The sequence below is a fragment of the Nannobrachium achirus genome (genome assembly GCF_963921795.1).
Source record: "Nannobrachium achirus genome assembly, chromosome: 23".
NCBI lineage: Eukaryota > Metazoa > Chordata > Actinopteri > Myctophiformes > Myctophidae > Nannobrachium > Nannobrachium achirus.
In genome coordinates, this window is record NC_137830.1 from 50,343,328 (window position 1) to 50,360,057 (window position 16,730).

General features: G+C 41.9%; 2 protein-coding genes across 2 annotated transcripts in view; both read right to left on the minus strand.

The window, feature by feature from the left end:
- The window catches only part of LOC308308969 (protein NLRC3-like), a gene marked incomplete at both ends in the record, with an annotated part of 283,646 nt that overhangs the window by 77,236 nt on the left and 189,680 nt on the right, over positions 1 to 16,730 (minus strand). The gene's annotated exons all lie outside the window — the stretch shown is intronic.
- Positions 11,034 to 12,183, minus strand: LOC308308474 (stonustoxin subunit beta-like; the record flags this gene model as incomplete). The annotated part of the gene is made up of 2 exons (XM_080753889.1): positions 11,034 to 11,725; positions 12,123 to 12,183. The coding sequence occupies 2 exons, from the start codon at positions 12,181 to 12,183 to the stop codon at positions 11,163 to 11,165; spliced, it is 624 nt and encodes a 207-aa protein (XP_080610015.1). The 3' UTR covers positions 11,034 to 11,162.

Genomic DNA, 16,730 nt, shown 5'->3' on the forward strand with positions numbered 1-16,730 from the left:
CATGACGGTACAGTTCACTGGTACAAGGTCTACTAAAAGGAGATCCATGAAAAGACTAAGCTTATTTCCACAGGAAACCATTTAAGTATCTCATATAACATTGAATGACAGACGAATAGAACACAGTACTATACAGTAGATATGTAAAGAAAAGAAAATGAAAGAACTAAAAAAAATAAAACAGTAAGTATAAACAAACAGAAAGTATATACAAAGAAGGGGCAGGGGGGAGGGGGGAGGGCTGAGCTAGGTTTGTTTTTTACCAGTTGCGAACGGCTACTGCCTGTAAGTGTTTTTTTCAGGGCAATTTTAAAGGATGCTAGTGATCCACACTCCTTTATGGCCTTGGTGGTATAGCAGAAGAATGAGTTTGACCCTTTGTTGGTTTTGACTCTGGGTTGAAAGTGATCTGTGGCGCTGCCTCTGGTGTTGTAATTATGGACATCCTTAACGTTTATAAAGTATTTTGACAGGTACTTGGGTATCATAGTGGTGTAGTGTATCTTGTACACCAGGCCCATTGCAAGTTGCTGTACTCTGTTATCTACTCTGAGCCACCCCACTCTTAACTGGTGAGTAGCGGTGAGGTGAGTCTGATAGGGAAGGTTAAGCAGGACCCCAATTAGTTTATTTTGGGCTGTTTGGAGTTTAGTTTTTAGGGCTTGTGGGGCGTCACGATACCATACGTGGACTCCGTAGTCAAAGAGGGGCTGGATAATAACTAATTAGCTATAGACGGGTTTCTTGTTTACAAACATTGAGACTAAATGCACAGCTGACTGTATCATGTAATCAATTCCGTCCAATCCCCAAACCTGTTGTTTTGGGGAGCGCTGGTTTCATTGGCTAATTTTGGTACGGACCCTGCGCACGCATCTAGTTTTATCAGTGTAACGTGGACCAGAAACCCGTCTATAGCTAGCATACTCTGATAGAAGGAGGAGGGACCATGGTGTTAACCACGGCTAGAGACATCAATGTCATGTCAACATAATGTAGTTTAATAGCTTATTATGTTGTTTGTTTTACAGCTGCTTGTGGTTTTGGGGTCTTCAACAGAACAGGGGGTCCGGGGCCCTTAGGGGAGGGAGGGGGTCCTCAGAGTTACTACAGGGGGTCCTCCAAATCCTTCTTTTTTTATATAGCCTACCACTTGAATCCTTGCGTCGATATTCTGAGAACTTTAGCCAAAAATAGCAGAGCTACAAGCTTGTGAGCATTGTGAGCTTGTAGATCGGCTATTTTCGGCAAAGAGGTTTGGTGTAGAGGGGAAAAAGAGCAGACTAAGTACAGAGTGAAAAGTTCAAGTTTATTAAAGTATTGACGATTCAAGTGGTTAAATATCTGAAAACACGTACATTAACATGAATCCAAAATACACTGATTGTGCTGTCAAACAATGAAACTATATGGAATCTATGATCAGGTTGTGGGGGTCCCTGCTTCATCTCTCTCTCAACTAAGGGGTCCCTGCTTCATCTCTCTCTCAACTAAGGGGTCCTTGGCCTGAAAACGTTGAAGACCCCTGAGCTATAGCATAGCCTACTTGAAAAAAAAGTGTGGAGACACTTTTGTTGAGCTGACATGACCAATAATCAGTTAACAATCAAGAAACAACTCCCAATAGTACCGGTATATATTTTGGGGGTGAACTACTCCTTTAATAACACAACATTTTGTATAACACGGTTCTATTGTGAAAATAGCAGATCTACATGCTCAAAACGCCTCGCATGTAGATCTATTTTAGCTATTTTTAGCTATTTCTTTTTTTTTTGCTAATTTCTTCACAATTTCTGCCCCCAATAAATGAATTTGTGGAGACGTAGCCTATTAAAAAGTCCTTAAATTGTCACTTTAGAAATGTGAAAATAACCCTTTATACATTTAAACCTTTTGTTGGTTTGTTTCCTGTTGAGTGAGAAAACAATGTTTGCACATTACAGTTTACAGTTTAGGCATTTAGCTTTTAATCCAAAGCGACTTACAATAAGCAGATAATACAACAAGATAACATGTCAGAACATCAACAACAATCTAACAAATGCATATGAATTTCAATCTAAAACATAAAATCAGTAAAGAGAAAAAAAAAAAAAAATGTTGACTAGCTTCATGTATGGTCATTGAGTGTTTCAGTAGTGCTATGGGTCAAGGTGGAGTCTGAAAAGGTGAGTCTTCAGTCCACGGCGAAAGCTAGCGAGTGAGTCCGTTGTTCTAAGTGCGTCAGGGAGTTTATTCCACAGCTTGGGGGCCAGAAGGGCAAACTGTCTCGGACGAGTGGATTTTTGCCCTGGGGTTTTTAGCGAGGGTTCTGTCAGCATCCCTGTGTTGGCTGATCTAAGTGAACGGGTGGGAGTGTAGGGGTTGATCAGGTTTTGGAGGTATGGAGGAGCCATACCTTTGGCTGCTTTGAAGGTCAGCATCAGTGTTTTGTATTCAGTGCGGGCTGCAACCGGGAGCCAGTGGAGGCTGCGGAGAAGGGGAGAGACATGTGAGAACTTAGGCTGGTTGAACACCAGTTGTGCCGCGGCATTTTGGATCAGTTGGAGAGGTTTAAGTGCACATGCTGGGAGACCAGTGAGTAGAGAGTTACAATAGACAAGTTTTGATATGACAGATGTCTGGATGAGGAGCTGGGCTGCCTCCTGGGTGAGGAAAGGTCTGATTTTACGGATGTTATAGAGTGTGAACCTACAGGACCGGGTGACTGATGCAATGTGTGCCTTGAATGATAGCTGGCTGTCCAGGACCACACCAAGGTTTCTAGCAGTTGGAACTGCTAGAAACTGCAGGTAACTGCAGATATACAAGCTCACAGCGCGGCACCGAGTGCCGCTCTGCGAGCTTGTAGGTCTGCTATTATTTTTTAATCGTGAAAAATAGAATTTTGACCCGATTAGTGTCTTTTGAATCCTTCTAAGTTTTTTTTGAAAAACCTATGTTTCTATGTCAGCAATCTGGCCAGCCATCGTCAAAGAAAGGGTCCTTTTCACTTAACTGGAGCTCAGTTAGTCTGTTCTTGAGAGACTACTATGTCAGTGGTTCTCAAATCTTTTCATGTGAAGGACCCCCAAAATGATATGTATTTGGCCACGGACCCGCATCTCAAAATATTTAGTTCCAGGGACCACCCAGAAGCAAAATTTGAGTTACAAACGTTCGCTTCAAAAAATACATATATTCAAAGATTTGCACACATTTTCACAACCTTTTCAAAAATAGCAGATCTACAAGCTCGCAGCACGCTGTGAGCTTGTATATCTGCTATTTTTCACTGGTTAAAGCATTCAATAATCCCAGGCCTAAATAGGTTAATTGTCCCCTGGTTTTCTCACTCCAAGCGGTGGAGATCCTGGCCGACATCATTCAGAACAGCACGCTGGGCGCAGCGGAGATCGAGCGCGAGCGAGGAGTCATCCTGAGGGAGATGCAGGAGGTGGAGACCAACCTGCAGGAGGTGGTCTTTGACTACCTCCACGCCACCGCGTACCAGGAGACGGCACTGGGCAGGACCATCCTCGGCCCCACGGAGATCATCAAGTAAAGCACCTTTACGTTAGCCTGTTCGCTCTGTTCCCTGCAATACGATGCAATGCTGGTTTTGCCCACACTGCGTTTTGTCAAGTTCAGAGTCAAGACAGTCATCTACCCAGGGATTTTAGAGCACTTAATGCTTCCGTAGGTTGACAAGCTTTATTGAGATGTTGATTTATTTTAGCCAGAAGCACTTGGCACTTGCCCACAGAGCCAAAACTACTAGTAACTGGTGTAGTGACCATGGTATTACTGGCCTTAACTGACCAGCCAACTGGCCTGACCTGAAACCCACAGAGAATCGGTGTTGTGTTGTCAAGAGGAAGATGAGAGACACCAGACTCAACCACACAGATGAGCTTATGGCCTCTATCAAAGCAAACCTGGGCTTCCATAACACCTCAGCAGTACCTCAGGCTGACCACCTTCATGCCACGCCCCACCCTGATGAAGGAATTTGTTCAAAAGTATTCCATACAAAGTACTGAGTGCATAAATTAACATAACCTTTCAGAACTTTAACATTTCTGTATTATAAATGCTTCTTTTGAGTGGCTGTGTGGAATATTGTAATATTTTGAGATATGGATTTTTGATTTTCATGAGCTGTATGCCATAAAAATCTAAATTAAAACAAAACAAAACTTTTGAATATGTCACTGCATGCACAATGGATCTAAACTATATGAAAGTTTAAAAAAAATATTATGTTACACAAGAAAATGAACTTTTACACAATATTCTAATTTTTTGAGAAGGATCTGTATGTATGCAGCTCTCCTTCTCTAAAAATATAGAACTACACTCACCTCACGCTGCTTCCACTCCGTCACTCAAACGGCTCCCTCTTACTTCCGGTGAACGAGGAGCGATGAAAAGGTTCTGCCCAGCAGTCTGTATTTATGTATTATTATTAAATCATTATATTAGTATTTATTAATATATACTGGGACCTGATCTGTATTTATGTATTATTATGAAATCATTATATTAGTATTTATTAATATATACTGGGACCTGATCTGTATTTATGTATTATTATGAAATCATTATATTAGTATTTATTAATATTATGCTGGGACCTGATCTGTATTTATTTATTATTATTAAATCATTACTAATAGTAGCCTATTTATTTATGCTGGGACTTCATCTATAGATTTGTATTTATGTATTATTATGAAATCATTATTAGTAGTATTTATTTATATCTGCTGGGACCTCATCTGTATTTATTTATTATTATTAAATCATTATTAGTAGTATTTATTAATTATTATTAAATCATTATTATTAGTATTTATTTATTATTATTAAATCATTACTAGTAGTAGCCTATTTATTTATGCTGGGACTTCATTTATAGATTTGTATTTATTTATTATTATTAAATCATTATTATTATTATTATTACCCATATCTGCTGGGATCTCATCTGTATTTATTTATTATTATTAAATCATTATTAGTAGTATTTATTTATTATTATTAAATCATTATTAGTAGTATTTCTTTATATAAGCTGGGACTTCATCTATAGATTTGTATATATTTATTATTATTGTTAAATAATTGACTATTATTTGTTATATTTGCTGTGACCTCATATATCGATTGGTATTCATTTCACAAGCTCACCAAGAGAGTACGAATGGAACCAAATGGACCCTTACAGGTCTGTAACTCTGAGAGTGTACAAAAGGAACCAAATGGACCCTTACAGCTCTGTAACTCTGAGAGTGTACAAAAGGAACCAAATGGACCCTTACAGCTCTGTAACTCTGAGAGTGTACAAATGGAACCAAATGGACCCTTACAGCTCTGTAACTCTGAGAGTTTACAAATTGAACCAAATGGACCCTTACAGCTCTGTAACTCTGAGAGTGTACAAATGGAACCAAATGGACCCTTACAGCTCTGTAACTCTGAGAGTTTACAAATTTAACCAAATGGACCCTTACAGCTCTGTAACTCTGAGAGTGTACAAATGGAACCAAATGGACCCTTACAGCTCTGTAACTCTGAGAGTTTACAAATTTAACCAAATGGACCCTTACAGCTCTGTAACTCTGAGAGTGTACAAATGGAACCAAATGGACCCTTACAGCTCTGTAACTCTGAGAGTGTGCAAATGGAACCAAATGGACCCTTACAGGTCTGTAACTCTGAGAGTGTACAAATGGAACCAAATGGACCCTTACAGCCGGGTTTGTAATTCAGAGTGTACACAAGGATCAAATTCATTCTCCTGCTGTACCACCAAAATGTGGAAGGCATTACCGAAGGCCTTAAAGGAGTGCAAATTTGATTGATTGATTGAAGACTTTATTAGAAGTTTGCATAGGAAAAGGTACAGTTTCATGACGGTACAGTTCACTGGTACAAGGTCTACTAAAAGGAGATCCATGAAAAGACTAAGCTTATTTCCACTGGAAACCATTGAAGTATCTCATATAACATTGAATGACAGACAAATAGAACACAGTAGTATGCAGTAGATATGTAAAGAAAAACAAAAAAGAAGACAGTAAGTCTAAAACAAACAGTATATACAAAGAAGGGGCAGGGGAGGGTAGGGTTGGGCTAGGTTCTAGCATCCTTTAAAACCGCCCTGAAAAAACAACTCACAGGCCTTGTATCAGTGAACTGTCATGAAACTGTAGCTTTTACTATGCAATACTTCTAATAAATACCTCAATCAATCAATCAATCAATCAATCAATCAATCAATGGAACCAATTTTGGTTCCATGTGTACTCTCTATTTCTGACAGTAATCATTAGAGTAGTGGTTCTCAACCAGTGGTCCGGGGACCACCTGTGGACCTTGAGGGGGTTCCAGGTGGTCCCCAGCTAAATGATGGAGAGTTGGTAACCAACCATTTGGTTTCATTTTATCCTCTCAAGAGTTAAATTATTGTTAAACATTTGCATTAATTAATTTACAAGAAGTCTAAAAATTAAGAGAATGTAGAAGAATTGTTACTTTGATCAACGTTTGCCTGTTATCTCTCCTATGAGAACTTTAGCCGAAAATAGCAGATCTACAAGCTCACAACGCCTCGCGCTGCGAGGCGTTGTGAGCTTGTAGATCGGCTATTTTTGGCAGAGGTTTGGCGTATAAGGGGTCAAGTTTATTGAGTATTGACGGTTCAAGTGGTTAAATATCTGAAAACACAAATTGACATGAATCCAAAATACACTGATGATTGTGCTGTCAAACAATGAAACTATATGGAACCTATGAACAGGTTGTGGGGGTCCCTGCTTCATCTCTCTCTCAACTAAGGGGTCCCTGCTTCATCTCTCTCTCTCTCAACTAAGGGGTCCCTGCTTCAACTCTCTCTCAACTAAGGGGTCCCTGCTTCAACTCTCTCTCAACTAAGGGGTCCCTGCTTCAACTCCCTCTCAACTAAGGGGTCCCTGCTTCATCTCTCTCTCTCTCTCAACTAAAGGGTCCCTGCTTCATCTCTCTCTCAACTAAGGGGTCCCTGCTTCAACTCTCTCTCAACTAAGGGGTCCCTGCTTCAACTCTCTCTCAACTAAGGGGTCCCTGCTTCATCTCTATTTAAACTAAGGGGTCCCTGCTTCATCTCTCTCTCTCAACTAAGGGGTCCCTGCTTCATCTCTCTCTCAACTAAGGGGTCCCTGCTTAAACTCTCTCTCAACTAAGGGGTCCCTGCTTCAACTCTCTCTCAACTAAGGGGTCCATCTTCAACTCTCTCTCAACTAAGGGGTCCCTGGCCTGAAAATGTTGAAGACCCCTGATATAGAGTGTTTGGTCTATCAGTGCACTGTGCATCTCAAACCTTTCTGACTTCCCTTTCTGTACTTTCTGAATCAAACTCAAAGTACCCTAAAATTAAGATATTTATGCAAATATATAGTTATATGCAAATAAGTATTAATTTCTACTCTGTAGCAGTTGTGTAGTCAAGCTTTTTTTTTATTTCATTTGGTTTGAAACTTTCTTAATGTTTCATAATTAAATACAACTGCATTTCATACTTTCTTTCACATACCCTCTGTAGTACCTCTGAGTACCCCTAGGGGTCAATGTAGCCCCATTTATAGAGCTATTTAACACTGTTACTGAACAAACACTCTATAGCAACGATTACTGTCACAATATAGAGCTATTTAACACTGTTACTGAACACTCTATAGCAATGATTACTGTCACAATATAGAGCTGTTTAACACTTACTGAACAAACACTATAGCAATGATTACTGTCACAATATACTGTAGAGCTATTTAACACTGTTACTGAACAAACACTCTATAGCAACAATTACTGTCACAATATAGAGCTATTTAACACTGTTACTGAACACTCTATAGCAATGATTACTGTCACAATATAGAGCTATTTAACACTGTTACTGAACAAACACTCTATAGCAACGATTACTGTCACAATATAGAGCTATTTAACACTGTTACTGAACACTCTATAGCAATGATTACTGTCACAATAGAGCTATTTAACACTGTTACTGAACTCTCTATAGCGATGATTACTGTCACAATATAGAGCTATTTAACTCTGTTACTGAACAAACACTCTATAGCAACGATTACTGTCACAATATAGAGCTATTTAACAGTTACTGAAGACTCTATAGCAATGATTACTGTCACAATATAGAGCTATTTAACACTGTTACTGAACAAACACTCTATAGCAATGATTACTGTCACAATATAGAGCTATTTAACACTGTTACTGAACACACACTAATGATTACTGCATGTGCGCGTGTGTGTGTATGTGCGCGCGTGTGCGTACAGAATAACCCTCACTTCAAAAAGTTACATTCAAAATGTTTTTATTTTATAATATTTTATTGTTGTTTTTATCAAAACATTGTATCACAGTTTAATTTAACTTTGGCACAATGTAAATACAATAGCAATGGTTTCATTTGATTGAAAATATGAGTAAATATAAATGTTTTACATTTTATAATTCCATCTTATAGGTAAAAAAAACAAACAAAACAAAACAAAAATACATGATTCTCAAAACCCTTCATTTGAGTAATTGTATTTTTGTTTTCATTATCAATAAAACTTTGCAGTATTCATGTTTAAATGTTCTAGAGCAGGGGTCTTCAACAGGGGGTCCTCAGAGTTACTACAGGGTGGTCCACCAAATCCTTATGTGATAGGATAATTATTTTAAATGAACAACTTGAACCCTCGCATCCTTATTCTGAGGAGAACTGTAGCCAAAAATAGCAGATCTACAAGCTCTCAACGCCTCGCGCTGCGAGGCACCCTGCCCGTCCAGCTTGGCAAAAAGGTTTGGTGTGGAGGTAAAAAAGAGCAGACCAAGTACAGAGTGAAATGTCAAGTTTACTAAGTATCGACCATTTAAGATTTTAATTGGTTAAGATTCAAACAAGACTATGAATCTATCTATGAAATCCATGAGAATCTCCATCACACATTTATACAATATGTAGAGGGGGTCCCTGCTTCATCTCTCTCTGCTAAGGGGTCCCTGCTTCATCTCTCTCTGCTAAGGGGTCCCTGCTTCATCTCTCTCTCTCTGCTAAGGGGTCCCTGCTTCATCTCTCTCTCTGCTAAGGGGTCCCTGCTTCATCTCTCTCTGCTAAGGGGTCCCTGCTTTATCTCTCTCTCTGCTAAGGGGTCCCTGCTTGATCTCTCTCTCTGCTAAGGGTTCCCTGCTTCATCTCTCTCAGCTAAGGGGTCCCTGCTTCATCTCTCTCTCAGCTAAGGGGTCCCCGCTTCATCTCTCTCTGCTAAGGGGTCCCTGCTTCATCTCTCTCTCTGCTAAGGGGTCCCTGCTTCATCTCTCTCTGCTAAGGGGTCCCTGCTTCATCTCTATCTCTCTCTAAAGGGGTCCCTGCTTCATCTATCTCTCTGCTAAGGGGTCCCCGCTTCATCTCTCTCTCTACTAAGGGGTCCCTGCTTCATCTCTCTCTGCTAAAGGGTCCCTGCTTCATCTCTCTCTGCTAAGGGGTCCCTGCTTCATCTCTCTCTGCTAAGGGGTCCCGCTAAGGGGTCCCTGCTTCATCTCTCTCTGCTAAGGGGTCCCTGCTTCATCTCTCTCTCTGCTAAGGGGTCCCTGCTTCATCTCTCTCTGCTAAGGGGTCCCGTTAAGGGGTCCCTGCTTCATCTCTCTCTGCTAAGGGGTCCCTGCTTCATCTCTCTCTCTCTCTGCTAAGGGGTCCCTGCTTCATCTCTCTCTCTGCTAAGGGGTCCCTGCTTCATCTCTCTCTGCTAAGGGGTCCCGTTAAGGGGTCCCTGCTTCATCTCTCTCTGCTACGGGGTCCCTGCTTCATCTCTCTCTCTCTGCTAAGGGGTCCCTGCTTCATCTCTCTCTCTGCTAAGGGGTCCCTGCTTCATCTCTCTCTGCTAAGGGGTCCCGTTAAGGGGTCCCTGCTTCATCTCTCTCTGCTACGGGGTCCCTGCTTCATCTCTCTCTCTCTGCTAAGGGGTCCCTGCTTCATCTCTCTCTCTGCTAAGGGGTCCCTGCTTCATCTCTCTCTGCTAAGGGGTCCCGTTAAGGGGTCCCTGCTTCATCTCTCTCTGCTACGGGGTCCCTGCTTCATCTCTCTCTGCTAAGGGGTCCCGTTAAGGGGTCCCTGCTTCATCTCTCTCTGCTAAGGGGTCCCTGCTTCATCTCTCTCTCTGCTAAGGGGTCCTTGGCCTGAAAACGTTGAAGACCCCTGAGAGCAGATGTTCTCACACTTTATAGGTCACGACCCCCAAAATAATCATAATGAACTGGGGACCCCCCAGTTCAAACAAAGTGTAAATTGTAGAGTTGAAGCATTACATTTAGTTTGACTCAGTTCCACGTTGCAAGGCATTGTGAGCTTGTAGATCGTCTATTTTCACAATATTTGCCTCTTTATGTTATTTGACAATTTGTCCAATGTTTGACCAGTTTATACTTTGATTACTTTTAAAAGTTCTTTCATTGTCACTTCACTGTCATCTGGGGACCCCCTGGGGGTCCCTCTGGGGGTCCCCAGATGGGGGTCCCTAAGGGGGTCACCGGGTGGGGGTCCAGACCCACAGGTTGAGAACAAACCTTTTCATGTCAATCTGAACAGTTTGTTCCAGAGACTCCATTTTTACAAGATTCATTTTTAGAAAATAGCAGATCTACAAGTTCACAACACGCTGTGATGCGACATGTTGTGTGCTTGTAGATCGTCTATTTTCAAACAGTCAATTTATACAGTAAATGGTTAAAGTGGTTACACTGATTTTGATGCTATATACATGAATGTTGCTGGGGACCCCCTTCAAGGACCCCTGCGGGTCCCTGGACCCCACTTTGAGAACCACTGTATGATGATATCATGATCTATAAATCTGTACAATATTCATGTTTAAATGTGTCCCCCCCCCCCCCCCCCATCGCTATGGAAACCAAACCATATTGATTCTATAAACACCCCCCCCCCCCCCCCGTTCCTGATTATTACATTATGATACATTATGAACACCCTGTCTGTCTGTCTGTCTGTCTGTCTGTCTGTCTGTCTGTCTGTCTGTCTGTCTGTCTGTCTGTCTGTCTGTCCTCACAGCCTGTCTGTCTGTCTGTCTGTCTGTCTGTCTGTCTGTCTGTCTGTCTGTCTGTCCTCACAGCCTGTCTGTCTGTCTGTCCTCACACAGAGACACAGAGGAGTCAGGGTCCACTAACCCAAAGCCAGCATAGAGAGGTTCAGTGAATGTGTTTTGGACGGTGTAGAGGTGTGTCAGTGTCGGTGAGGACACTTCATAGAAGGACAGAGTCCCAGCAGGACAGTCCAGATACACTGCTACTCTGTTGGAGCCAGAGGGACGCTCAGGAAGGTAAGTGGTCTTACTATTGTGTATGACAGCGTATCTGTTAACATGGTTACCATCATAACAGTCCAGACTCCATGACATTTTATTGAATCCAAGCTGACATTCATCACCCTTTCCTTTCCTACTGATTCCTCTGTAAGTTACTGCTATAGCAACCGTTCCACTCCTCTCTACCTCCCAGTAACAGCGTCCAGTCAGACCCTCTGTACACAGAACCTGAGCCAGTCTATCAAACCTGTCAATATGATCAGGATATGAATGAGGCTGTTTCACCCGAGTCGCCTTCCTGTTGTTCTCAGAGAGAGAGAGTTTTCTGTGTGCTGTGTTTGAGTCCAGTGTGAGACGATGTGAATCTGATGAGAAAACAACACAGTAAACATTAAATACATCATTCACTGAGTGACACACATACGCACAGGCGCACACACACACACACGCACGCACGCACGCACGCACGCACGCACGCACGCACGTGCATGCATGCAAATACACCCACCCACACACACACACACTATAATAATGGATCAGGTAAGGTGTGTGTGTGTGTGTGTGGGGGGGGGGGGTTACAGAATCAATAAAGTTTGGTTTTCCATAGCGATGGTTTTCCAAGCGATCTGTGTGTCTAACACATTTAAACATGAATATTGTACAGATTTATAGATCATGAATACAGTGGTTCTCAAAGTGGGGTCCGGGGACCCCCAGGGGCAGGGGCGGTAACATAGGGTACGCCTGGGAGCTCAAGCGTACAGCTATGAGACGTTCGCCGGAGCCGGGTCTTTTTGGACCGGACTGCCACCCCACTTTTCATGCTATCGACCTATTTCTTCTGTCATTTGGTCCGTTTTTCCCCCCCAAACGGCGCTATGGTCCCAATGTCCCCATTGTCTTGCTAAATCGCTGCTGGAGCTTGTTGCGACCCCCAGTCACTCATGCTAATTGCTTCCAATACACAAGTCTGTCTGCTATTACATGATCAACCGGTTCTGATGGGCCAGGCTGCAGTGGTGTAAAGTAACAAATTACATTATACTCACTCAAGTAGCCTACTGTAGGCCAAGTACAATTTTGAGGCTTTCTCAGAGGCAAGTATTGTAGGCTACTTTTACTCTACTACAAATATTTGTAAACAGCTAAGTTACTTTGCATATTTCGATTATTATAAAGGCATACATTAACCACTTCAGTCTATATATTTAGGCCATTAGAAATGAAAATACAAGATCACAATGCAGACGCTTAGCTATAATTGTGAGCTTAGAACTGCTAAGATATTTGTATCTATGGTAGGCTGTGAAAACCTGTGAAATGGGACATTCTGCAAATGACTACGTTTTATTTATACAGTACATTTTGATACCAAAACGTCATTATGCAAGTACATTTTGGACATGGGACTTCTAACAGAGTATTTCTACTTTTAGTTACTTAAGTAAAACATGGGAGTACTTTTCTATTTTTCTTCACTGACGGCCGGGCTGCTAATCGAGCATCGGCTCGCTCACTCTCTCTCTCCTCACTCACTGTAGTCAGTGCGATGCAAAGCAGTTCATATCTAACTTTAACAGTAGCTTGAATTTCCCTTCCTTTATTCAACTTAATTTATTTTCTCGAAAATACATTGAGCGTAGCAGAGCCCTAGCTCATCCATAATGCTGAGATTACAGAAGGCATAATATGCCTACAACATTGTACGGTATAATAACTAGTAAGACACCTCAGGGTGACATGCGACCTCGCCCTAAAGGGCGAGGTCGCACCAATTCTTGACTATCTGGCCAACCACAGTGTTTCTCTGACGATTCTAGTTGTTATCATTCTGGGGGGAGTTTGTTCATGTTTTTGTGAGGGTATCAACCCTAGGAGACACGGGGAAACATGCAAACTCCACACAGAAAGGCCCTATCGCCAACCCCATCGAGGGTGTGAGCGATGGGGCCTAAACATGGAAATGTGGAGAACACTATATATGGAGATAGTCCAGTCCATCATGTCATAATGGGACTACCGTCATAGACAGTAGCCATTGTTAGGCCGGAGTCAATGGCTGTGTCTATGACGGTAGTTCCATATGACATATTGGACTAGACTATCTCCATATATAGTGTTATCCACATCTCCATGTTAGGACTCATATATGGGCATAAAAAGTATGTCATGTGACATCACTTCCTGTACAGACAGTCAGCCATTGACTCCGGATTAACAATGGCTACTGTCTATGACGGTAGTCCCATATGACATATTGGACTAGACTATCTCCATATATAGTGTTATCCACATCTCCATGTTTAGACAGCCAATGACTCCGGCCTAACAATGGCTACTTTCTATGACGGTAGTCCCATATGACATGATGGACTGGACTATCTCCATATATAGTGTTATCCACATTTCGTGTAGCCGCCCTGTACAGGAAGTGATGTCACAACTCGCTGACATCACACTGACATCACAGAGGATACGGAAGGACGGTCACGAGGATACGGAAGGAAGGAAGGAAGGAAGGAAGGACACTCAAGCGACACGATTCTTCAGAGTATATGCGACCTTCGGTCGCAGCATCAAAATCACTGTAACCACTTTAACCATTTACTGCTGAACGATTGACTACTTGAAAATAGACGATCTACAAGGTCAAAACGCGCCACATTGCGGGACGTTGTGAGCTTGTAGATCTGCTATTTTCAAATGAAGAATATTGGGAAAATGTTGTGTCTGGCACAAACGTTTTTCAGATGGGGTCCTTGACACACACCTAGACACATGCGCTGTGAGTAGGGTTGGGATCCGTTTGGTTTGAACCGAGTCCGATTCTTTTTCGGTTCCCCCATATCGGTTCCGGGTAGAACCGGTTCCTATAACGGTTCCGGAAGTTGTATATATAGGCCTATATATACAACTATATATATATATATATATATAGATATAGATATATATATATATATATAGATATAGATATAGATAGATATTTTTCTTTCATTATTATAAAGTGATTCCCTGATTACTACAGCAACTTGTATAACTACTATTTCAACTTAACCACAATAACGATGGAATACATGGTTAAGGGTGGACGTTCAAGCAGTGGAGAATAAATACATGGTTATTTAACGGCACGATGAATAGCCGATCTACAAGCTCACAACGCGTTGCGCGCGACGTGCTGTGAGCTTGTAGATCGGGTAGTCTTTCGTTGTCATTATCCCAGCTGCTACCAGCGTGAAAGCTGAAAGGAGTGAGTTGCTGACTGTTGCTATAGTTCTAGTTATTCATAAAACCTCAAACAAACGTTGCTCTGACTGAGTGGGCGTATCCACCTCTCTCACACATGTAGCAAGACGTCACCACAGTCACTTGCAATGTACACAGCTGGGCCAAATGAACGCTCAAAAGAAATTCCAGGAACCGTTATAGGAACCGGTCATAAAAATATGATGGAACCGGCTCCGGTTCCTCAATTTCGGAACAGGGTACCCGAAGAACCGGTTCCGGATCCCAACCCTAGCTGTGAGCTTGTAGATCTGCAATTTGTAAATAGCCAAGGTGTAAAATATGGATAAAGTGGTTCAAATGAGTGTGATGCTGTAAACATTTTGCTGGGGACCCCCTGGAACCCCCTAAGGACCCCTGGGGGTCCCCGGGCCACACTTTGAGAAGTATCAACCACTTTAACCCTTCATCGACCGGTGTCTCCCAGGGCTCTATACCCTCCACACTCCAAAATAGCCGATCTACAAGTTCACAACACGTCGCAGCACGATGAGTTGAGAGCTTGTAGATCTGCTATTTACGGTGAATGTTCACGTATTAAGACATGTCCAACATTGGGACGCAGGGTTTAAATGGTTAATGGTTCAAAGAAGGTTCTTTGAGGAACCATCTGTGGTTGTGAGCTTGTAGATCTGATATTTGGGGCGGGCGGACATATCTCAGATCTTAATGGGTTAACCGCTTAAACCTTATTTCAAATATAGTGAAAATAGCAGATCTACAAGCTCACAACGCCTCACACTGCGGTGCATTGTGAGCTTGTAGATCTGCTATTTTCAAACATTTTGTACTTTTACTTTTGGTACTTTAAATGCATTTTGATGCCAATACTTTCGTACTTTTACTCAAGTACATTTTAAATTCCAGACTTTTACTTGTCACTACAGAGTACATCTACATTGCAGTATTGATACTTTTACTTAGGCCTAGGCCTATCATTATTATAATCATCATCACGTCACAATCCACATTTGCGCCCGACGGCCCATCAACATAATAGGCTTCATGGACAAGTGCATTCACGATAATAAACAAAAAGTCTGTATAGTTAAATACTTTTAAAATCGACTCTTATATCCCCTTAACCCAGTCCCCTTAGGCTATTTATCTGATGAAGGATATAAAGGATATTTTGCTGGCGTTTCTTAGGTTATTTATGATAGCAAGAAGACAATTAGTTAGTGGCCAGGTCAATCTGACCTGGTAAAAGACGCACAGGACTCGACAGGAGGATAGATGAACGGGACAGACAGGGTAACGTCCAGTTGCGCTAGATTCTTTCTCTTTCTCTCTCTCTGTCACACACACACACACCACACGTAGGCCTACAGTACAGGTCCATTTAGTGAGTTTGCGCTCATGAAGTTTTTGGGTCGGTGTGTTAACCTCTCTCTCTCTCTCTCTCTCTCGTGATTCTTTTGCGTCGTGTGTGTGTGTGTGTGTGTGCGTGCGTGTGTGTGTGTGTGTGTGCGCGCGCGCGTCTCTCCCCTCTCTGTCTCTGTCGCGCTCATCAGCAAGCAATATGCTTCATGTGCTTCGGTGAAAGAACATGTCACATTCTAATCGGGTTAAAGGTGTATACATGGAAGGATTTTCCTTTTGATCGGGTCGTAAAATAGTTTAGACCACCCCTCTGCATCCGATCAGAATTTAAATCGTGTTGGTTTTGATCGGGTTTATTTAGGTGTATACATGCAGAATTAGATCGGGTTGATCTAAAATCTTGTTTTTAATACGATTAGAAGCGTGCATGTAAACGGGGCTAGTGTGGTGCATTGTGAGCTTGTAGATTGGCTATTTTCACTATATTTAAGCAGTTCTGTTTTAATGCATTTATTTTTGGGGAAATGTTTTTAATTTCAATAAACAATGCATTGATGAAAAAAAGAAAAGTGCTGTAGTTGTAATTTGTACTTTTTAATACTTGTAGCCGGGGACCCAGTCACCAAAATGGGAGGGAACATGTGATTTTCTGCGGTACTTTTTATTTCTGTTTTATCTATTAGTTTGGTCATTAAGGTCCACAGAATGAGAGGCCTGCTCTGCTGGAAACATCGCGAAAGAAAGTTATGGCCATTTGTATAT